This window comes from Daphnia pulicaria, chromosome 7 (genome assembly GCF_021234035.1).
Source record: "Daphnia pulicaria isolate SC F1-1A chromosome 7, SC_F0-13Bv2, whole genome shotgun sequence".
Lineage (NCBI taxonomy): Eukaryota > Metazoa > Arthropoda > Branchiopoda > Diplostraca > Daphniidae > Daphnia > Daphnia pulicaria.
In genome coordinates, this window is record NC_060919.1 from 3,500,577 (window position 1) to 3,523,270 (window position 22,694).

The window sequence follows — 22,694 nt, forward strand, 5'->3', positions numbered from 1 at the left end:
CGGGGTTGATACGGACGTTTTTGGGGCTCACTCAACTAGAGGCGCCGCTGCGTCCAAAGCGGCAGTCAACGGATTGTCAATCGAAGCAATTTTACGGGCCGGAAGCTGGGCCCACGAGTCGACATTTAGAAGGTTTTATAACCGCTCTGCAGAACCGACGATCGAGTCGGCAGTCTTCGGACAAACTCACAATTAAATCCGCAATCTGTAAAATCACCCTTAGGGTCTAGCGAAATGTCATTTCGCAGCACAATTAACAATTACCAGAGGGATCGCGTAGCGATCCCGAAGGGTAATTAGAATTGTGCGAGAATAAATGAAGCGACGACCCTAAGGGTAGCTCTCCCACCCAAGCCCACCCAGCAACTTCATTTATTCATAATTTAATTGTGTTGGTTGCAATTGGATAGAGTAAACCAATCCAGAAAGACCCGGGGTTTCAACGGCGGAAATGGTCGGAACTGAAGTCATCCCAGCGGCCGGCAAGCAGTCGAGCTACATGGCTAACCGAAAGTAGTTCAAGAACAACTACTATTAAATCGCTGTTTCCTTTCGATGGTTTCTTCCCTCCCGTTGATGATCATGTTTATTTCTTGTGATTCGCAAACAGAGTTGTTTTTCCCCTGTTGAAGAAACGTCAGGGTTTTTTTCTCTGGTTCTCAGCGAATTTTGTTTTTGGTTTTTGAATTGTTGTGTTATTTGTCACGTTTTGGTTATTCCTTGTAATTCGCAAACAGAGTTGTTTTTTCCCCCTGTTGAAGAAACGTCAGGGTTTTTTTCTCTGGTTCTCAGCGAATTTTTTGTTTGAAATTGTTGTGTTATTTGTCACGTTTGTTTGTTGTTTGATTGAATCTTTTTGGCAAGCCTAGAAAATAAGTCTGAGGATATGGGGGCGTTGTCAGGCCCAGGAAGAGTACGGGTTTTTTGTTTTTTTCTTTAAAGAGCTAAAATATATGTGTCTACACCCTTAGGGTCGTCGCTTCATTTATTCTCGCACAATTCTAATTACCCTTCGGGATCGCTACGCGATCCCTCTGGTAATTGTTAATTAATGCTTAGTTACATTTTTGTTGCTCCTCTACGGAACCATGCGGAGTCACCAATGTTAAAATTTATAATAATAATACCTAATAAGTCGCTATCCTGGAATGATTTTGCATTTTTAAAAGATAATTTTCACCGCTATAGAAACTAAGATATGAATTCATGTTTATACCTATCGCTTTCAAATAATGTGCGACACTGACATATTTGTTTTGCGCTTATTTGTGGAATAAATACCGCGCCAACCACACGAAAACAGGTAAGGCCAATGGACAAAGGGACATGAAACTCGTTGCTGGTCTTTATTTGCATAGCGATAACTCAGCAAAACACCGGTACAATAAGATTTGTTTACCAACGCTTGAAATCTGTGAGTAATATTACCGCATCCAGATGTGCGGTTAGATTTGGACTTTACACAGACGTCAGCCGAATTCATTTCAAAGAAAATTTGGTTTTCCCTTTTTTGCTCATGGAATCTGTTGTGCTGACTGGCCACAGATAATCAATTTTAAACTAGAATGACGTGTTCATAAATGATGGGTATAAAAGACGGCTGAAATCCTCTAAACTATCACAATCCTTGTGTAGTAATCCAATCGAGATAGACATCTACAAAATGTTCCGCTACGGCCTTTTATTGCTGATCGCTTGCAGCGTCGCTGCAGTTGCTGCGGAAGAGGTAAAATCCAATTTCAAATAGTTCTATGTGTAATTCAATTAAATAAGCTAATACATAAGAAAATAATTTTAAAATATGACACAACAACTTTGTGGAACCCTTTTTTAAATATAGTGGAATGTCGAAGACAGACAACTGGCATGTGCTGGAACTTTGGTCACCAACGCTGATGGAACACGATCATGTGTCACGCAAATCGGTGTCTCTAGCACTGGCTACCCCATCTACAAAGTAATAAATTGTTAGCAAACAATATTTTATATCTAATGCTATTTATTTTTAATATGGAAAATATAGGTTACCAACCAAAACACTGGAGTCACCAATTACGTCACACAGACCGGAGTCAGCCCTACTGGCCAGCCCATCTTCAACACCTCCAACACTTACCCGATGACCAACTACGTCAACACCTGCACCGGCACACTGGTGACTAATAGCGACGGCACTCGATCCTGCGTTACCCAAGTCGGCACATCCAGCCTCGGCTACCCCATTAACACCGTACATAATTTTAAAAGAATTACACACATTATAGTTTTTACTCACAAATTCAACTTTTTGATCGACACGAAATAGGTGACCAACTTGAACACTGGTGTCACCAGCTACGTCACACAAACCGGCGTGAACGCATCCGGCCAACCGGCTTACAGCGTGACTCCTACCTATCCCGCCAGCACCACCACTGCTGCCACGACCTGCGCTGGTACCACTGTGACCAACAGCGATGGCACTCGATCCTGCGTGACTCGAGTTGGAACCTCCAACACCGGCTACCCCATAAACCAAGTAAATCATTGAGATGTTACCTGCAATTCACATTTCTAAATAAGTCGTAAAATGAATAATTTAATCAATACAGGTGACCAACTTGAACACCGGAGCCACCAATTACGTGCAACAGACGGGAGTGAGCCCCACCAATCAACCGACCTACTGCAAACCCGCTACGTACCCCGTCAACACCAACTACGCCTGCACTGGTACCACGGTGACCAATAGTGACGGCACTCGATCCTGCGTGACTCAAGTTGGAACATCCACCACTGGCTACCCCATTAACCAAGTAATAAACAAATATTGACTTTTGAACCGAATTTTTAGTTAACGTGATCCATCAGGTTTTCTAATACCTTACTGTCTATAAATATAAATAGGTTACCAACTTGAACACTGGAGTCACTAATTACGTGACACAAACCGGTGTCGACAGTGCCGGTCAGCCAACCTACAGCACGACTCCTTATTTCCCCACTAATTCTCTTGCTACCACACTGGCTCCTGCCACTACCACGGCTGCTCCTCTGACTACAGCAGCTGTTCCTGTGACTACGGCTGCTCCCGTACCCAATCCATTTGTCTACTAATAGGTCTAACCGATTATCTCGCCAACCTGCAAACTAACAGTTAATTCGGTTAGAATGGAGGAATTTTGCGAAATGGCATTCTTCTGATACTTTCGTGCATCTTATTGCATACAAATATATTAATTGCTTTGGGTCATTGGTTGATTCAATTACTGCTCTAAATGGTAATTTTATTTGATAAGATTAGATGAAATTTTGTATTTCATTCGCAATCTGCTTCTCAGCTTACAGGTTTGTTGTGTGAATAAGAAAGTACAATCAGGATTCTAGTCTTATATTAACTGATTTAGCGAATTCTAGAACATTAATCAGTGTTTTACATTTAATAATGAGGTGAATTGCAACTTAATTTCTATTCTTCACTCAAGCAGTGATAACACACAAAAACAAATTGCTTACTATTTTAATATTCCAACGACAGGCCTATAGTTATCTAGCGAATTATAATAGACAATTAAGCTTACATTATTGGACTAAGCACAGAGAATCACCTCTATTAAGTTTGACTACGTCATAATTCAGATAGTATTAACTTAGTCGACTGTCGCATCATTGCCAGCAAGAAAACGGCGACACGAGACGCGATGATAGACGAGCTCGACAACAAAGGCAACGACATCGATCGAATAGCAAATAAGCAAAAGGTAAAACACTCCTTCCAGGCTGTGCAGAGAAAACGGCTCCTTCTCCTTGTAGCGTTTGGTCGTGAAGGCGACTTCAGTGTGAACGACGCTGTCCAGCCAATGATCGATAATTCCAGCTGCGTTCAACTGATGAATGATTTGAGTCATGGCCGATTTGAACGGAGTCCCCGGCGTCATGGCAATCGCCACCGGGAACGAACGCAGACACTCCCGCATGACGTGAAGTCTTTGACGCGGATCGACGCTGTTGATGGAGATGTTGCCCATCGTGCTGGGCACAACCATCACCGACAAGTACTTCAAATAATGTTTGTTCTCGAAAATGGCGTTGACATTTTCCTGGCCCATCAGAACCTGGGCGGTCATATTGGGCGGGACTAATTTCAGCCGGTCGCCCAGCTGGATGGTGTCGGGATCGATTGAATATTGCGCCAAATCACGGACGAACGTGTTGTAGCCGTACGGCGTCAGATCGCTGCGCACCAACTGGGCGATGGTGTCGACCGGTGCCATCAGGATGGGACTCCTGGCCAGCCAGGAAATCAATCCCGTTCGGTAGACGGTGCCCAGGAGGAAGCAAAACAGCCACCAGTTGGAGGTGTAAATTCGAACAGGCCAGGAGGATCGCTCGTCGGAGCCGGAACGGGTTCCCGTGATGCTCTGGGCGTTGTAGATCATAGCCTCGCCGAAAAAGCGTAACGGGTCGCGTGACCCGAACATCTTGTGGTAAACCAACGCCACCATCTGAATGAGTAGGCCGCCAATGACCAGGGAGAAAACGGTGGCCAGCCAGATGGACAGATCAAAGGGCTTGATGAGGGCGTACAATTGCGGCCAGAGTTCCGGCGACGGAGTCAGAAAGGTCGAACAGGAAATGTCGTAGGGATAGCTGAATTCGACCTGTTCGATGTAGTGCACGGTCATGAAGACGTTGGCCACTCCCAAGGTGGTCACACCACGAGAGACTTCGCCAATGAGTCCCGTCCATTCGCCATTTTCCAGTTTGTTGCCCCATTTGGATCCGGGCTGGGCTGGCGATGAGAATACGGGACGGAAGTGGAGAACCTCTCCGATGACCCGGATCAAATTCGGGTCCCTGCCGCACATCTGATGGTCGTTAATTATTCCGTCCTTGCACCGGATGGTAGTCGGAGGTGAAAGGAATGTCGTGACTTTGACCTGGCGATTTCGGTAATTGATCGACCGATCAAACAAGATCCGTTTCTGATCGGCTTTCAAAATACCGCCGTCGTAGTATCCGGTGAGTTGTTCCGGTTCCATCGAAGACAGCGAACGATGACGAACAAATTTCAGGATCGGTTTGTTAACCAGACCGGTGTTGGAGTTCCAGGAGACAGTGTCTTGGACGAGGATGAGATCCAAATCGTTTTTCCGATTCAAAATAGCCGCGCTTTTGGCGGAGAAAATCAAACACGTTTTGGTCGAGTCCAGTTGCTTGGAAACGAATAATTTCAGGACGGAATTGATGATGGTCGACTTCTCGGTTGATTGTTCGCTGATGAAAATCAGATAAGCGTCGGTCGGCTGCTGCTGGGTAATTGAAATGAACGAGTCGTCGATCGACGATAGTTCCATCATCACTTTAGGGACTTTGACGTCGAAAATCCAATCGCTGTTGTCGTCGATGGCATCTTTTGTAAAGAGAACTGTCAAGCTTTTCCATTGAAATCGACCCTTATCAGCCAATTGATGAACGAATTCAACTTTGAGATGTTTGTGACGGTCGAAACGATTCTCAGATGTGCAGAACTTGAACTGCAACGCTGATAATAAGACAAGTATCCGCATAAATCCTTCCATGATAAAATACGCCAGCGGACGCTGAGGAGACTGACCGATGACTGATGCGATATCTCACCAGTATATCGACGTTAATAGGCTTTTGAAATGAACCCCACCTAAAACAATTTCAGTAATCGACCCACCGTTTTCAATTATTGGCGCTGTTTGGGAATCCTTTTAAGCAAACAATTCTGCTGGGTGTGTCGATTGTACTCGGAATGATGCGCGACCTTTCACTATTTCGGTGATGGACGTCCACTAGAATCAAAAATTAATTAAGGGCGTTATGCGCTTTGGACTTTGGCTAAGTTTTGAGTTCCATCACAAGAATACTAACTACATGGATAGGAAACAAGATTCATTTACATTATCTCAATCTCTTCTAGGTCTGCACACCAGGCAAATTAGCACTGGAAAAAAGTGCTGGAAACTAGAAAATAATCGCCCTTGATATGGCGTCACTAAAACAGGATAAAAGTTAACTACGTTAACTATAAGATTAATTCAGTTATAGGGGGGAGTTTCTCAGGGACTTGCAGGGACTGTCATTTCGTTTAGTTCTTTTGGGGCGACAAGGGCGTGATTATTCCGTCAATCGATTTTTTTAATTAAATAGGAACAAAAATTGTCTTAATAGTTTCGGTCGCCAACTAATTTCGCGGCAAAAAGATCGGCTATAGGGTATAGGCCTAGATGTCAGTTAACTGCTCTGTTACGCTAACGCAATGGGTGTTTTGATGTTTTTGGCCGTTTACACGCGCGTTTTACCTATCCAAATTTATCTGACCGCAGCAATTGAAAGGGATGCAGAAACATGTCGTGCGTCATTCTCGTTCCCTGTTCTTTGTACGTAGTGGGGTCAACTTAGCATATCGTTCCCTTCAACTGGATGGGGTAGGCTATATTATACTAAAAAACCTGAATTGAAATTTCTAAAGATTTACTCGGATACCTTTTGCTCAGCCGATATTTTTCTTCTGTGGTCGGTCAACCACAAGGAATCGATTGATGCCCACCGTGTGCGTCAAGTACAATGTATAAAAGGGAATTAAAAATTTCGAACCGTCACACACTTATTCGTTGCTAGTCTGATCTGTTCGAACAGTAGCCGAATCCACCGACTCGTCCCGCAAACTAAAAATGTTTCGTTACGGCGTTTTCTTATTGATTGCTTGCAGCATTGCTGCCGCCACTGCATTCGAGGTAAACTAAAATTACAAATAAATGTTTTAGTGTTTACGATCTACGAATAAACTTGCAAATAAATGTTTAATGTATCATCTTGAATTATACTTACAGTGGGACGTCGTTGCCGAAAGCGAAGTTAGCGAGAGGCAGTACACTTGCTCCGGAACTTTGGTTAAAAATGCTGATGGAACAACATCCTGCGTCACACAAATTGGAGTCTCCAGCACCGGTTATCCCATCTATAAAGTAAATCGATATACAAAATAAATTCAAATTTGGTCCCAACAAGTTATGCTATCAAATTTCTATTTTATTTCTATTCCTAAACGCGTTTCACGAATAGGTCACCAACTTGAACACTGGCGTTACCAGTTACGTGACACAGACCGGCTACAATGCTTATGGCCAGCCCGTTTACAGCGTGACTAGCACCTATCCCATGACCACCTACGTCAACACCTGCACGGGCACTTTGGTGACAAACAGCGACGGCACAACTTCCTGCGTGACTCAAGTCGGAACCTCGAGCCTCGGCTACCCCATTTACGCTGTAAGTGAACCAAACTACAACTTTTGAAAATTGCAGCTATTGCAGACTTTGATCTTATAATAAAACAATTGTTTTGTTTTATTAATCCGATACGTAGGTGACAAACTTGAACACCGGAACCACCACTTACGTGACACAGACTGGCGTGAGCTCCACTGGCACGGCCGTCTACAGCACCTCCCCCACCTATACTTGCGGAACCACCAGCTCCGTGACTACTTGCTCTGGAACACTCGTCACCAACAGCGATGGCACTCGATCCTGCGTTGTCCAAGTCGGAACTTCGAGCACTGGTTACCCCATCTACCAGGTAATGCAGCGAAACAGATTGATTCTCATTTGTATAAAACACCAGTCTAAACAGTTTTTAACTTGAACACCAAACAGGTCACCAACCTCAACACTGGAGTGACCACTTACGTCCAGCAAGTTGGTGTCAGTTCAACTGGCACGGCCGTCTACAGCACCACCAGCGTCTACCCCGTCAACACCAGCTACACCTGCACAGGTACTTTGGTGACCAACAGCGACGGCACCAAGTCGTGCGTGACTCAGGTTGGAACCTCTGTCAACGGCTATCCCATTTACCAAGTGAGTATTAAGAATTTCCACCCCTGTGAGCTAGATTTAAAATTTGCCAATTCTAAATTGAAAGGTCACCAACTTGAACACGGGCATCACCAGCTACGTTGAACAGACCGGCATCAGCTCAACTGGCCAGCCCGTCTACAGTGTCACTCCTTACTTCCCCACTGGTTCTCTTGCTACCACCACGGTTGCCACTACCACGGCTGCTCCCGTAACAACGGCCGCTCCCGTAACAACGGCTGCTCCTGTACCTACAGCTGCTCCCGTAACAACGGCTGCTCCTGTACCTACAGCTGCTCCCGTAACTACTGCTGCACCCGTGCCCAATCCTTTCGTTTACTAAGTACCCGATTATCCCCAGCCTTTAAAGGAATAACAGTTAATAACAAACATGCGCCATCGACTTGATGCAATTTACTTGCATCATGCAATCGTGTAGTCCTTTATTGACTTTATTTATACTTGAGGTTTCCCTACTGTTACGCTGATGGAATATAAATGGTATATGGTTAAAATGCTTCTGTTTTTAAATACACAGAGCTATGCAACAATTACGCCTATTCTTGTTAAATTGTGGAATTTTTACATGTTATTCACTCGTTTATCATTTCTTCTCAAAAGACATTTCGAGCGCGTCCATCCTTGAAATGAACCATAAGCGTCTTCACGGTTACTAGAGTAACATATATTATTAATGTTTATTTCCACTCAGCCTTTCAAGGAAGAAAGATATTGATTTGTATTAGTACATTTAATACGTTACATTTATATCATGATTTATATTCATATCATGCTACCCAAGACCAAAAGCCAAGATTTCATTTATTGTCTAGTTAGAAACGTTACCGCTAGATGCGTTTCTTTCAGGCTTTTGTGTCACATGTTTACAAAGAAAAGAAGGTAACATGTAAGAGAATATGGCGCGCCGTTTGTGCCACAAAAAAAAAAAAAAATTACAAAAAAAAAAAAAAAAAAAAACGCCACCGCCATCTAGCGGTCAAATTTGGAACTACCCCTAAAATTTTTTTGCCTTGATTCCCGACTGTTTTTTTTCCTCTTGGGCGCGCGCGTATTATCACGGTCGGGTTTCGCCTTTAAGTCAAGGTCGTGACTGGCGTGTGTGTGTGAGTATGGCTCACGCCCTTTTTGCCGCTCTGCTTCGTTTCCCCGTTGGGCTTTTTTAAAAATTGGCTAAAGTCCCGCTACCGTAGAATGAAAAAATATCACGGCGGGAGAATCGAGAGAGAATCATTCATGCTTCATGCTTCTAATACGTCCATTAAGGAGCCAGGGCCCTTTTTGTTATTTTTGATTACATCACCCGACTCGAATGTTTTTGATAGTTGGCCAAACCGAAAATTCTGGTTATCTCGGCAGCAGCAGCCTATATTATTCATTGAAGCCGTGGTTCTTATTACGTGATATTCTTACGCCGCCGTCCATATTATATTAAACCCGTTTCCGAAATGACGATGATTTGGTTTTGTTTTCCAGATGAAAATTGGGTCAAAGATCGATATGTCTAGCCCCAACAAGAAATATGTACACATTTGTTTTATTCTCTCTTCGGCCAGCAGTTTGGTGTGGGCCAAAAAATTGAGAAGTCACTCTATATACTCTATGTACCCGCTATGCATATTAAACAAGGCCTACATATATCTAGAGACCCTTTAGGTATAGTGTCTGGTGCCGAGAGACTGAAATGGACGTCGGCATTTGGGAAGAAGAAATGCCTTTCGGCTCGAAGGACTTTTTATTTTTCTTCATGTCCGACACGTCCGAGAAGAAAAAGAAGAAGAGGAACACGACGGTCGAATAAAAAAGAATAAAGGCTACACAACTACAAGGCTGTGTTGGAAACAAAAAGAAAAGAACTAAAATCTTTTTTAAAATTCAAACGTCCCGCCCTTTTTATTTTTTGAAAAATTATCGCCCGCAAAGGATTGGCTGATGGAAATGTCTTTGTGTATAACATTAAGATATCCATTATAACGGGAATAATGGAATTGCAGAGAGATAAAGAGATAAACAGAAGAAGGAAAAGTGCGTTATTGGTCCATTCTTTCGATTGTACTTACATGAATCGGATATTCGGATGGAAGAGGACAGACGACCCGTTTGAGCGGGACTGCCCGATCGATCGACACAAGTCGTCATCTCGCTCAATCAAATATATAGTCAAACGATTTTTGGGTTGTTATTTTCTTCTTTCTTTTCACGTGTATCTGTTGGCTGTTTCACAATACGCACCGGTTTCAACTATCCGCTTTTAACTCATGAAAGAAAAGATTTTGCAACATTATTTACTAACCTACAAGATGTTGTAATTCTACCCGGGTAATCTGCTTAACCATTTCACTTAATTTATGTAAGGATTTTGTACTTGAAATGCCAAGGAAAAATGAAATAACCAGCACAGTGAATTGTGAGTAGTGTTCTTGTGAGAAAAAAAAATTTTAGGGGTAGTTTCCAAATTTGACCGCTAGATGGCGGTGGCGTTTTTTTTTTTATTTTTTTTTATTTTTTTTTTTTTTTTGTGGCACAAACGGCGCGCCATAAGAGAAGGGCAGAAGGGCATGTAAGAGAAGGGGGAAGAAAGAAGGGCATGTAAATGGTAAACCGTAAACCTGCCGTCAAATTTCGAGATAAATAAAATAATAATGGGTAAAGTATTGTTCATTTAGTCATGTTTAAAAGCTTGTTGACCAGAGTTATCAAGAATCCAAGATCAATTTCAGTTTCCAGAACTTTCAACATTTACTCATCCATTTGACAGAATTGGTCAAAAATGTCATCCAATCTTAAAGCATGAAGGAGGAAAGGAGGAGGCGCTACTCGCATAAGGCCCTGCAAAGAAAAGTGACGCTATGCTGTTATTGCCGTTGGCAGTAAATTAGTTCTCAATTTCTCACTAGGTGCGGAAGGGTAGCCTTCTATGTTGAAATTTAGATGTCGGTTGCCATCGTTACGCAAGTTTAGTCTGCTGTCAGCCAAAAACAGAAAGCATTTCACACGTGAAAATCTCTTGTTGTGTTTTAGGATGTAGAACAGGATATAAGCCGACCAAAAAATATCCCAATCCTTTAAAACATTGTGTTTTTACCTTCCTTAAAGACGTGGAATTGAGGGCAAAATGGATTGCTGCTGTTGGGCGATCACATTGGAATCCAACTTGCAGAAGTGTAGTTTGTGCACGACATTTTCTTCATTCGACATTTACTGTCAAATAAATTCACTGATTCATCTGCAATAATTCTGTTATCTTCGCGACAGTTACTGGAAAGAAAATGTCGTGCACAAACTACACTTCTGCAACAAGACATTTTGCACGTTTGAACTTTGAAATGCTTTCTGTTTTTGGCTGACAGCAGACTAAACTTGCGTAACGATGGCAACCGAGAACCGACATCTAAATTTCAACATAGAAGGCTACCCTTCCGCACCTAGTGACAAAAAAGGGAATCAATCTTTTGCCAACGGCAATAACAGCATAGCGTCACTTTTCAGCCGAAGTGGGCCCTCCTCCATTCCTCCTTCATGCTTAAAGGAATTAGTTATGAAAGCAGAAACTGAAGTAATGAGTCAGTCCTCCTTTCAATAAACTTTTCTCTGATTTCACGAAATGTTTCTGTTTGCAGCCCCACTTTCAACTTGACTGTTTGATGAATGAATGTGTCTCTTTTTTGCTATAAAGTCAGATTAATGCTGCCAAGCTTCAAGTACAGCTCATGGAGATCCTGCTGATATCAACTCCACACAATTCTGTAGAACCTGCTTAAGATCTCACTTTCTATGCATTTTCAATAGCTGAAAATCAAATTAACAGCCCACAACTTGACTCCTTGGATAATGGTCCAGAAGAACGCAGTCCCCTTCATGTGTATTTGGTCAAGAAGTTAAGGCAGTTTCTCTCTCAAACCTTTCGACAACTTGTGTGAAACGGCCAATCTCAAAGAAGGAGGTATCAACGTACCTACGTGTAACCTGTGTTCGCGATGCATACCGGAAGATGCCAATCATCAACACCGTTTTCTAGAAGAAATAAGACTGAGCGTCGAGCCGAGCACTCGACAAGTTTCAACGCCTTTTGTGACGGTAAGAGCTTGACTTTGCGAAACGACTTTTGCGAGTTTCCAATTTGAAAATGAGAAACCCATTTTGAAAAGGCTTTAATAGACTGTAACCTCTTGTTAATTTTTCTCTCTGTCTGATGGGTTTATATTTTCGCTTAAACTGAAAGGACTCTATTGGAAATGCTAAGATGTAAATAGTGATTAAGACCTTTTTGGTAGTGAACCGGTACTTAACTAATCAACAAACTCATTTTTATAGGACGGCGATAACAAGACCATGAAAACCAATTTCTCTGCCTCAATACGCTATGAGGGGTTTACCGAAACGGAGAAACGAAAACATATGACTGGTGACAACTGAAATCACCACCGGTAAGAAAACACTTTCTTTATTTAAAAAAAACTAGCAAAGGAAATGATAGCGAAAATTTTTATTCAAATTCAATTGCAAGGTTCATTAATTTTTATTCAAATTCAATTGCAAGGTTCATTAACCTACTGGCCAGTGCGTTCTGTTTTTAAGTGATGCAGTAATGTAGTACGGCAAGAAAAGAAATGTGTCAGCTACGCAGTAAGGAAGAACTGATATTGTATTCAATGAAAGAGTGCGGCTAACATATATTTAAAAAGAAAGAAATTAGGTATTGAAAATTAATGGCCAGACTCTTGCTTTTAAAAATGCAACTTGACTCACGGTTTTTTATTTGGCCTCATTCTAATGTTGACACATCGGTCGTCTCAGTTCTCTTTTATTATTTTCTCTTTCAGTTTCTTCTCCATTTTGGCAAAGTTTCAAGAAAGAAAGTGTCGTGTCGTCATCGGTGCTTTGTTAAGAATCAGTCCAAAAGTACCTTAAAGGCTAAAATTTTCTTTCAAATGAAAGTCATTTCTAATTGCGGAACTTTACAGATTTCAACATTTCCTTGTTGTAGGTAAGACTAGTGGAAACACGCCAATAAAAAATGGGAATTTTCATCGCCTTTAGGTTAGCACTTCCATTTTAGTTCATGCTGGGTGTTGTTGGTGATGAATCATCAACAAGACCTCCGCCTGATGTGCGGCAGCAAAGAAAAAATCCTCCGGTATCTAATGGAAAGGGAACGGCATTTAAGATTCAATTTGGAAGCGACCGGTTTTTACACATTCCTTATCCGATTCTTTTGCGTCGAATGATTCGAAAAAGAAAGCGGAGAAAACTCGGCGATCTCGTTGTTGTTGATATTACAGGGCGATCACAATCATTCAGAGTCAAAATGAATGAAGACTTAACATTATTACACCGTGGATGGAAGTTCAGAGGAAAACAAAATAACTGGAATAGGTCATTTCAATGTGAAAGTGGCACGGGCACAAAGAAAGCAGTTTCTCTGCAGCATCGCAATCGATTCTTAGCCAGAGCTTTCTCTATTCCCTAAACGGAGAGGTCTTCAGCCCCACAGTCTCTCTCTCTTACCGACACTCCGCCTCTTTTAGTGACCAACAAATTCTTTAGACATCGTTCAAACGACCAAGACACGGCTTCAGTCGTCTTCTGGGCTTGTTTGAATCCACTCTGTTATCAGAAAAACTCTTGCACTTGACTCACTGACCTTATTTGAATTGTCGTATACTGTTAGTTGTAATTGATTCAAATTTTTCTTCAAGGAAATCAAGGCTCAAATGAAATTCGAAATTGTCTGCTTGTGTCTCCTCTTACAAGTGGCCGTTCGGGCAGAAGACATCTGGAAATGGTCCTCTTCGACTCCGCTAGTCTCCACAACCGAAGCTTCTAGCACAACCGCCGCCAGCACGCAAGAAAGTAGTTTCAGATATGCCGGGTTAACTACAGCGGAAATAGTCGAATCTAATGATTCTTATCATGTTGCAGTCAGCGGTAAGTACACCTCCAGTTCTTAAAATTTTAAACATCAATTGAAACCTCATTTTGTTTGTTTGGTTTTCAGATGATGCAGGGAAATACTCACCTGCGGCACCAGCCACTAGTCACGAAGTGTTGCCAGAAGTAGACAGTTACATTCCCGTTGATGCTGGAACGGCCTCAGTAAAAGAAACTTACGAAGTCGTTTACGAAGATGTGTCTAGTGAAAAATCTCTTCAAGAGGCCAAAGATAACGAAGCTCGCACTCACCTCAAAGAGAAGCTCTGCAGACTTGGATTGGCCAAAGAGGTACACATCTCAATACTTTCACTTGATTTTTTTTTAAATTAATAAAAATTAATTTTATAGTGTTTCAAATTGGAAGCCAAGTCCTATGGGGTCGGTATCGATCCTTCTGTTGTTTCCTACGTCCAGCCGGTGGCTATTGTTCCGGTTGGAGACCCCGTTCCTGCAGTTCCACTTGGAGTGGGCGTCGGTAAGTTCCGATCAGTTCAACATGGCAAAATCTCAAAAGGCAAATCGAAAGGCCAACCGGCCAGCAGATTTGGAGGTCCTTCACTTCTCCCACTCGGCCCATACGGCGGTAATAGTCTAGGTACTGGTTATGGCGGATTTGGTAGTTTAGGTGGTATTACGTCACTTCCTATACCCTCAAGACTTCCGCCAGCTCCAGTTCAGCATGTCCACCAACATCATCAAGTTGTTTCATCTCCTCAAATCTTAACCGCTCCTTACAGCGCTGCTCCTCCGCCAGTAGTCTACAAATCTCCTCCTTCGTACAATCCTCCGCCTCAAGTTTACCAACCTGCCCAGGCTCCTTCATATAATCCCCCGCCCCAAGTTTACCAACCTGCCCAGGCTCCTTCGTATAATCCCCCGCCCCAAGTCTATCAACCTGCACCTCCAGTTTACCAACCTGCTCAGACTCCTCCTCCACAAGTTTACCAGCCTTCTCCTCCGGTATACAATCCTCCTTCTCCACCGCGACAAGAATACAACAATCCAGCTCCGGCCCGGCCATACAATCCTCCTCCATCCACGTCATACACCAACGGAGTCAACTCTTACGTCCAGCGAGAACAATGTGTCTGCGTGCCGATTGGGCAGTGTCCTTCTTATGACATTATCGGACGTGAAGGTCGCGACTATCAAATAGATCCTCGATCCAAGTTGAATTTGACTGGCATTATCTCTGATTACGACGAAGAAATCGTCGTTGGCAAAGTGCCTGAAGTACAACCGCAAGTCGCTTCAAGTTCAACGGAAGATTCGATTCGTCCTCGCCGCCAGAATCCTCATCGCAGACAGGCCATTGTCAGAGGCGACATTGATCCTTCAAATGAAGCCGGCGAAATATCTAAGCCTAGTGGCCCTCCAGTCGTAAGTAGATTTTCTTAAATTTGAACATTTCTAATTTGATTAGCGTTTGACATGAGAAGTTCTATGATCTTCGTGAAAGCACGTAAGCTAGCGTTTTAGTCATACTCCTTTCACTTTTCTTATTTATCGTTATTTATACTTATATCTTTTTGGGTCACTAATGCATGCTATTGGTGGTTTGAGGGAACACATTTTTAAGTATTCCACGCCCATTTGCCAACTTATTCCAAGGTAGGATTCGTCATGATATTCAGCCCGAAGAATTGGAAAATTTGGTGATGGGTAGACAGGATTTCTGACATTTCAATCCGGACAACCATTTGGACACAATTTCGGACTGTCAGAACGCCAGCAAATAATTGTAACCATTTCAATATCGAAAACAGGAGAAATCTGAAGATCCTGTCGTAATTACCGGTAAATCGAGGAACTTCAACAGACCGCAGAGGTCAGCCCGAGGGGGGCCGTACGGAGAGGAGGCGTCATTGAACGGACAAGGAATTCAAAGAGTTGGTTTAGCTTTTGAGGACGAAGTTTCCGCCCGAACCCATCATTACGGTTTTGGCAAAGGTTTTAAAAAAGCTTTCGGCAAAGGCTACGGTGTTCCGTTTCCAGTGGCTACACCTGTCGCCGTGCCACAACCTTACGGAGTACCTTACGCTGTGCCTCAACCTGTTCCTGTGCCTCAACCCTACGCTGTACCACAGCCCGTTCCTGTTAGAGTGCCTGTCGTCCAACACGTTCATGTCCAAGTTCCAGTTCATGTTCCAGTCAGGGTGGAAGTTCCTGTCCATGTTCCAGTTCGTGTAGAAGTCCCTGTCCGAGTTGAAGTCCCTGTACCGGTGGCAGCTCCTTATGCAGTCCCTGTACCGTATGAGCAACCGATCCTGGTACATCACCACTATCATCGCCAACATTACGCTCCTCCACCGGTGCCTTTTTATCCCCCAAAGGCTTCCGTCTATCATCCAGGGGCTTATCAGCCTCCAGCGTATGGGACTCCCACTCACGGATACAGCGGCCCTGTACCGAGTTACTCCGCTAGCTACGAGCAAGCTGCTTACTATGGAGCAAAGGAAGGATCACCTTCTCCACCAGAAGCCACGGGGCAAACTCAGAGTGTAGGGCAAGTTCACTCGGCAGTGGCAGAAACTAATTCACCTGCGCAATTACAGACAACTGGGTTCGATTCAATCACTGTTCAGGCCGCTCCAAATCGAGGAGCCAGAACTAACGAACAACAGCCTAGAACTCGAACTAGTGCAGTACGTTTTATTGAATCCCGTTCTGGTCACGCTGAAACCTCCTCCTCTCCTGCGGCATCGTCTACTACATCTTCCGCTGTCAAATTCGAATCGGCAAAGAGGAAGCGATCACCTCAGAAACAAGATTACGTGGTAAGGTGGCATCCTCCTTTTTTCCGTCTATCGTGAGACACATTACGTGAGACTGCTGTGGTGATGGTAGACAAAGTTCCCTCTTCTTTCTCTCATGTTCCATTCTATACTAATCAGACAACGGTTTTCACTTACAGAAAACTGCTGCGACAAAGTTAAGACACGGAAGGAAACGACTATTTGACAACATGACCAACTATATCAACTCATGTTCACAATTTACCTTTTTGCCGAAACAGCAAATGACTCGGATTTTAACAAACGGGTTATTGATTTGTTAAATAATTTCAGGATACAGAAGGTCGCCAAGTTGGCGGACAGCAAACTTGTAGCTACTCGCAAGTATGTTGCCGATCTTCGCCATCATCTAATCGATACTCTGGTGGAGCGCCAGCCGGAACTTGCGGGAAACGAAATCCACAAGGCATCAACGGCCGCATTAAAAGTTTACCCCACTCTGATGGAGAAGCCGAATTTGGCGAATATCCATGGTGATTATTTTGAATTGATTATTTTTAGATACGATTTGAACAAAGTGTCCCTTGTTTTATTTCAGGCAAGTTGCTGTTTTGAAGAAAGATCAATACGATAACGTCTACGTTTGTGGAGGAGCTCTAGTCGGACCTTCTCACATCCTCACTGTAGCTCATTGCATCAAAGGGTATTTGCATTATTTGACATTTTGATTAAATTACAGTTATTTGATTATTCGGTATTATCCACAAACAGAAATGCTCCTCGTGATTTAAGAATTCGTTTGGGCGAGTGGGATGTCAACCGAGAGTCGGAATTCTATCCGCATATCGAAAGAGACGTCATCTCTGTTATTATCCACCCGGAATACTATCCGGGCAATCTCTACAATGACATTGCCGTCATCAAATTTGAAGGGGCTGTCGACTTTGGTTACAAGTATACTTAAGTTAAGATGACGTAATTTCATGTTTCGGTATCTAATCAAAATTGTCATTTTTAGTCCGCACATTGCTCCGATTTGTGTGCCCCAGAGATATCAAGATTTTGCTGGATCTCGGTGTTGGGTTTCCGGATGGGGAAAAGACGCATTTGAAACTGGAGGAAAATATCAGAATATTCTCAAGGTAAAATAAGGAAATAATTACTAGTTAATGGTCGTAGATATTCAATACAAATATTTTTTTACATTTCAGGAAGTAGACCTAACTGTAGTTGGCAATTCCGAGTGTGAAAACAAATTGCGTCGTACAAGGCTAGGCTACGAATTCAATTTACATTCCGGATTCCTCTGCGCCGGAGGTGAAGAGGGAAAAGATGCCTGCAAGGTATTGAGTAGCTGTTATTAGTTTAACTTGAATGAAATACGTCAACATTTCGTGTATTTTTAAGGGCGATGGTGGAGGCCCGTTGGTGTGTGAAAATCGTGGTAGCTGGTTCCTGGCAGGCCTCGTTAGCTGGGGCATCGGTTGCGGTCAATACGACACTCCCGGTGTTTACACGAAAGTGTCCGAATTCTCCGATTGGGTCCAAAAGACGGTCGTCTTTTGATGTGATCCGTCAACACATCACTAACTGTATAGTATGTTTAAGAGAAAGGTTTTAATGCAAGTTTTATAATGAGCAATTTGAATGATACTGTTATAAATTTTTATTGGACGAAATAATTTTTTTACGACGATGTTTGTCGTTTGTGTTAACACAGCTTGTAAGCGGCTGAGCCGCAGTTCTAATTTGAAATGGGGTAATACACATGATCATGCTTGTTCGATGTTTTAATTTGTTTGTACTTTGTAGTACCCACGCTAGAAGTTAGATCTTTATAAAATAAAACAATGTTCTTATATTATTCGTAGCTATCGTTCTTCCCAGTTGTTTATTATTTATTCTTATTCTCTAAACCGAGTGGGTTTAAGTATAATTATTTGCCTTAATTTATCACTTATTTAAAATTGAATAATGTGGTTGTTGCCAAATTGCTGAATACAAATGTGAAGTAAAAAACAAGCGATTAATATCATTATATTTTTATGTTATTAATTAAAAGAGTAACAGACAATAAACAAACTAAAGAAAATATTACTTCCAGAAAAAAGCATGAAAATTTAATTTTTTAAATTGCGCCGCTGCAACTGCAACGGTGAGTCTCACTTGATTTTGTCATTCTCACTCAAGGGAAGGTTTCGTTCTTTCGTGTGTGCGTTTTTTTAACAAAAGTAATCTTGTTCATTTATTTCTGTAAAATGAATGCACTGAACTGTATTAAGGCAAACGATGTGCCAAAAACTATTACGGTACCAAGAACCGACACCGACACTGAGAGCCTGATTTTAAGTCATTGGTGCAATTCCACGTGTGAGGCTGTTAAGCTTTATTTCGAGTGGACGATTCAACATTTTAAACGAGTGAAATATGAAGAAATTGTATCAGATAGTTTTGCAGCAAAAGAAACCCCCTATCTACAGTGGAATCTGCATTTCTTGTCCCATCGATATTTCAAACTCGTGTTGAAGAAGAATGAGGAATCTAATCTTCAAAACGTTGCTCATCCAGTTACAATCGAATATAATTTTTTTATTCTAAACTCAGAAGGTGTTCGAGTTATCTGGAGTAAAGGACTTCATTCGTTTCCCAACAGTGGTAACTTATATATTGAAACGGGCATGTCCATGGAAGACTATGACGGTTATCTGACTGATGAAGCTCATTTTACCATGCACTGTAAAATCGTAACTTGGATTAATCGAAAAACCACAACAGGAGAATTTTCACGTGAATTGCCTGTAGTACTTCCTAATAATGACGAACTGATCAACGATTTGAGTGGACTATTCGGAAATGAAAAGCACAGTGATGTTCTTTTCGATATTCGTGGCCAACAATTCAAGGCTCACAAGAACATCTTATCTGCTAGAAGTTCAGTCTTTTCGGAAATGTTTCAACACGAAGGATTGGAGGCGTCGCATCAGGTCAATATTCAAGACATTGATCCCGAAGTGTTTCAGGAAGTCCTTCGTTTCATTTACACCGGCCATGTGCTTTCAACCAAAATGGATGCTTTGGGGCTAGGACTTTTGGCTGCTGGCGAAAAATACCTTCTCAAAAACCTCAAAAACGCTTGCGAAAAACATTTGGTGAATTCGTTGTCAACAGAAAATTGTGTGGAATTTCTTTTGGCAGCCAAAAGCCATTCTGCAGCTTATTTGAAGAAGAATGCCTTGGATTTTCTTCGTCGTTTCCCTCATGAAGTACAGGCGACAGACGCATGGAAAAAAGCTGAACAAGCTCACATTTTCTTGCGTAACATCCATGCGATAGACATGGGGCTGCTCCATAGACATGGAGGAGCTACTCCACCAGCATGCAAGAAAAGAAAATAATAATCTCCCTCGCAAAACGTTCGTCCAAAAATCCAGAAAATATTTTGTATTGTTTTTCACTTAAATTGCATCATCAAAATACCTAGCAAAAAGGTTTCTCGCAATCTGGACAATTTCAGACATGTCTTCTTATCCCCCATCTTGTTTTTCGCTGTAAGCCCTCCCCCCTTCTTCCTATTCCCTTGATGGCATCCTATTGGCTGTTGAAATTCACCCTCACCCCCTTTCTTCAACGTTGTGGGAAAATTCGTCACGTTGCTTGCAACACGAGGTCATTCAGTCTTAGTCTTTCTTGATAGAACGTTCTGTTTCACGTGGTCAGCGTGTGGTGATTGCAATATTAACTGGAATTGACTAAAAGATTTGTTTCGAAATGGCTCATAATAATCATGTGAAGGTTGGTGAGTTGATTAGTGACGAGCCTCTCGATTTGAGCATGAAAAAGAGTCGACATGACATGATGCAATATGTTCGTAGTCCTCTCGTGGTCCAACCCAAAACGTTGCAACCACCAAAAGTCGTGGTGGCTCGAATTTGGCAGACTAATGTAGTGATACGATCACTAATAGACTCCCCGCAACAAGTGCAACAACTGCAACATCCCGAGGTACCGAAGGAGAAGCCCATCCCAAAAGCACAACCCAGGAAAAGGTTTCGTTTCAATCATTACCAGATCGGTGTCATGGAACGTGTTTTTGAAATTAAAAAATTTCCATCATCCGCCGAGATAATCGAAACTGCCAACCTGCTTGGGGTCACGGAATACCAAGTGAGTGGCACCATTTCTATCTCTTATTTGTGGAAATGACTAAATTTGCATTCATGTTCATTAGGTCAGAAATTGGTTTACCAGGCGCTGCTCTAAATGGAAGAGAGAGTTCAAGCGTACGGCCAAACTTGTAAGGATCGCTCCGGCCCCTGCACAAGAGTCTTCACCATCTTCATCCTTTCATCCATCATCTTCATCATCAACGTTCTAAAGATGCAGAGGAATCAACAAACTTCCAGATTCATCACCCACTCACTTTGACCAGGTTGATGTCCATTCCATTTTGATAACTTCTTCTTACTACTGCGAAACCTCAGAAACGCTTACAGAAAAGAAAGAAAATTCAGTCATTTAGTAAATAGTCAGGTGCTATCATCAAGAATAATGTGTCATGGCCTACTCCCTTCTTATGTTTTAAATAGTGTGTCATTACCGAGAGAATACCCTGTGATAATTAGTGTTGTTGGATCGCAAGTTTACCTCAGGAAGTCTCTGGGGGAAATCGTTTAATTTGCTAAATATCCATTTTAATTTATGACCAGTTTGTTCGAACGTGTTAACCTAGAGAATCCCGCCCTCGTTGGAAACAAGCAAAAGTTACCTTGTTCTACATTGAGTAAATAAATAATTCAGTACCATCATCACCTTTTCGAATATTCTCAATAGCCATGGCTTGATTAGATAGCGTCCGTCAAAATTAGTAAACATATTGAAGGTTTTTTTTTTTTTAAATTAACTCCTAATATTTGAATTAAAAGAAACAAAAATGTGTTTTGAAAGAGTAATATTGTATTGAATTTTCATCGAAGTTGAAATCATTTATTGAGTGTGTTTTGAATCCTGATGGGTTCCTTTCCGTGCCATATCTTTAATTATTTCCTTTGAGGTTTTCGAGCTGTAGATTTCGGCATCGATTTATCCCAATTTGCATTGCTGGAGTTTGGTTGTTTATTGTTCTCCCACCATGGTTTGTAATTGGTAGGCCGTTTGATGACCATCGTGTCGTCCAACGATACTGGCGAAATCATAGGCTCTTCTGGATTTATTTCAATCGTTAGCTTTCCGCTTAATCCAGTTGGGCATGGACAACAGTCGCACGGACGCTCGCAATTTTCCACTTCCGGCGGAATCGGCGGAGGAGTCCAGATAGCTGGTCTTCGTTCCCACCAACAAGCAGGATCCTCAGCTTCCGGATGATGACGAACAGTTTTAGCTCTCGAACCTTGCGTCCGCTCCGGGATAACACGAGCTGCAGTTTGAATCCCTTCGTATTTCCAACGTGAATCACGAGGTGGCGATGCCTGGTGTCTTATGGCCGCATTGTCGCACTCGGAGTAGTTTTCGTTGTCACTCATTTCACGCTGGAATTAAGATGACAAGATTTTTCGCTGAGAAGAATGCTTTTGATTAGATGGGACATCTAATTTGATTTGTAACGCGCATCTCGGGCTTTATATGCACAATGCATGGTAACTTGGTAACGGCAAGTCAAGAAACTGCACAAAATCGTTCGAAATATGATAAAAACATTCGATTTGACTGATTTTGTGAATATTTTCGTATTCTCTTGAATTTTTCACACATTTTTCGTTTAATTTTACTTATGTAATAGCAGTTTTTTCTTATATAAAAGTCATGTATACTCAGACCAGTTAAGATTGTGGCCTTTTGGGGGGAGATGTTTAACTATTTTAGTTCAGAGTTTCTCATATGGTATGTGAGTAAAATTATAATGACCATGTTCGCCGCTAGTGGCCAATTATAAATGCCGCGGAAATTTCAAAAAAAAATCGGAGTCGATATTTATTCAGTATGGTCGGTGGACTTGAATGTCAAGTACTAGGAACAACTAATGCCTGCGCTCCATAATAAATAGGATCAATATGAAATGCAGCATATAATGCGGCCCGACCGTGGCGAAATCAAGAACGGTGTAAACTATTCTGGTGTCTGTGTGCGTCACACTTGGCTCTT

General features: G+C 42.2%; 5 protein-coding genes and 1 long non-coding RNA gene across 10 annotated transcripts in view; 4 read left to right on the forward strand and 2 right to left on the reverse strand.

The window, feature by feature from the left end:
* LOC124349426 (glucose dehydrogenase [FAD, quinone]-like) overlaps positions 1-22,694 on the reverse strand; it is a 211,430-nt gene that overhangs the window by 20,445 nt on the left and 168,291 nt on the right. The window lies entirely within an intron of this gene.
* LOC124349724 (threonine-rich protein-like) lies at positions 1,582-8,420 on the forward strand. Of its 2 annotated transcripts, XM_046800532.1 has the most exons (7): positions 1,582-1,726; positions 1,841-1,957; positions 2,024-2,230; positions 7,075-7,281; positions 7,379-7,591; positions 7,669-7,872; positions 7,937-8,420. In XM_046800532.1, the coding sequence occupies exons 1-7, from the start codon at positions 1,664-1,666 to the stop codon at positions 8,210-8,212; spliced, it is 1,287 nt and encodes a 428-aa protein (XP_046656488.1). In that variant the 5' UTR covers positions 1,582-1,663; the 3' UTR covers positions 8,213-8,420. The 2 variants fall into 2 exon arrangements, with proteins under 2 accessions (XP_046656488.1, XP_046656489.1); XM_046800533.1 differs by lacking the exons at positions 1,582-1,726; positions 1,841-1,957; positions 2,024-2,230 and adding exons at positions 6,622-6,746; positions 6,843-6,977.
* On the reverse strand, positions 3,251-5,706 carry LOC124349527 (ionotropic receptor 21a-like). The gene has a single exon (XM_046800208.1). It carries the CDS (start codon positions 5,559-5,561, stop codon positions 3,630-3,632), a length of 1,932 nt encoding a protein of 643 aa, XP_046656164.1. The 5' UTR covers positions 5,562-5,706; the 3' UTR covers positions 3,251-3,629.
* Positions 8,759-10,670, forward strand: LOC124350495. The gene is made up of 3 exons (XR_006921026.1): positions 8,759-8,776; positions 10,472-10,483; positions 10,554-10,670. It is a non-coding gene; the product is annotated as an uncharacterized LOC124350495 (long non-coding RNA).
* LOC124349413 (serine proteinase stubble-like) lies at positions 13,437-18,337 on the forward strand. 2 transcript variants are annotated; one of them, XM_046799991.1, is made up of 10 exons: positions 13,437-13,815; positions 13,886-14,109; positions 14,170-15,201; positions 15,588-16,598; positions 16,890-17,089; positions 17,155-17,259; positions 17,328-17,510; positions 17,575-17,698; positions 17,768-17,899; positions 17,964-18,337. In XM_046799991.1, exons 1-10 carry the CDS (start codon positions 13,602-13,604, stop codon positions 18,120-18,122), a joined length of 3,384 nt encoding a protein of 1,127 aa, XP_046655947.1. In that variant the 5' UTR covers positions 13,437-13,601; the 3' UTR covers positions 18,123-18,337. The 2 variants fall into 2 exon arrangements, with proteins under 2 accessions (XP_046655947.1, XP_046655948.1); XM_046799992.1 differs by lacking the exon at positions 15,588-16,598 and having other exon boundaries at positions 13,440-13,815.
* LOC124349806 (barH-like 1 homeobox protein) lies at positions 18,740-21,361 on the forward strand. Of its 2 annotated transcripts, none has more exons than XM_046800658.1 (2): positions 18,740-20,720; positions 20,785-21,361. In XM_046800658.1, exons 1-2 carry the CDS (start codon positions 20,325-20,327, stop codon positions 20,929-20,931), a joined length of 543 nt encoding a protein of 180 aa, XP_046656614.1. In that variant the 5' UTR covers positions 18,740-20,324; the 3' UTR covers positions 20,932-21,361. Both variants share the same exon structure in this region; 1 of them encodes a protein (XP_046656614.1).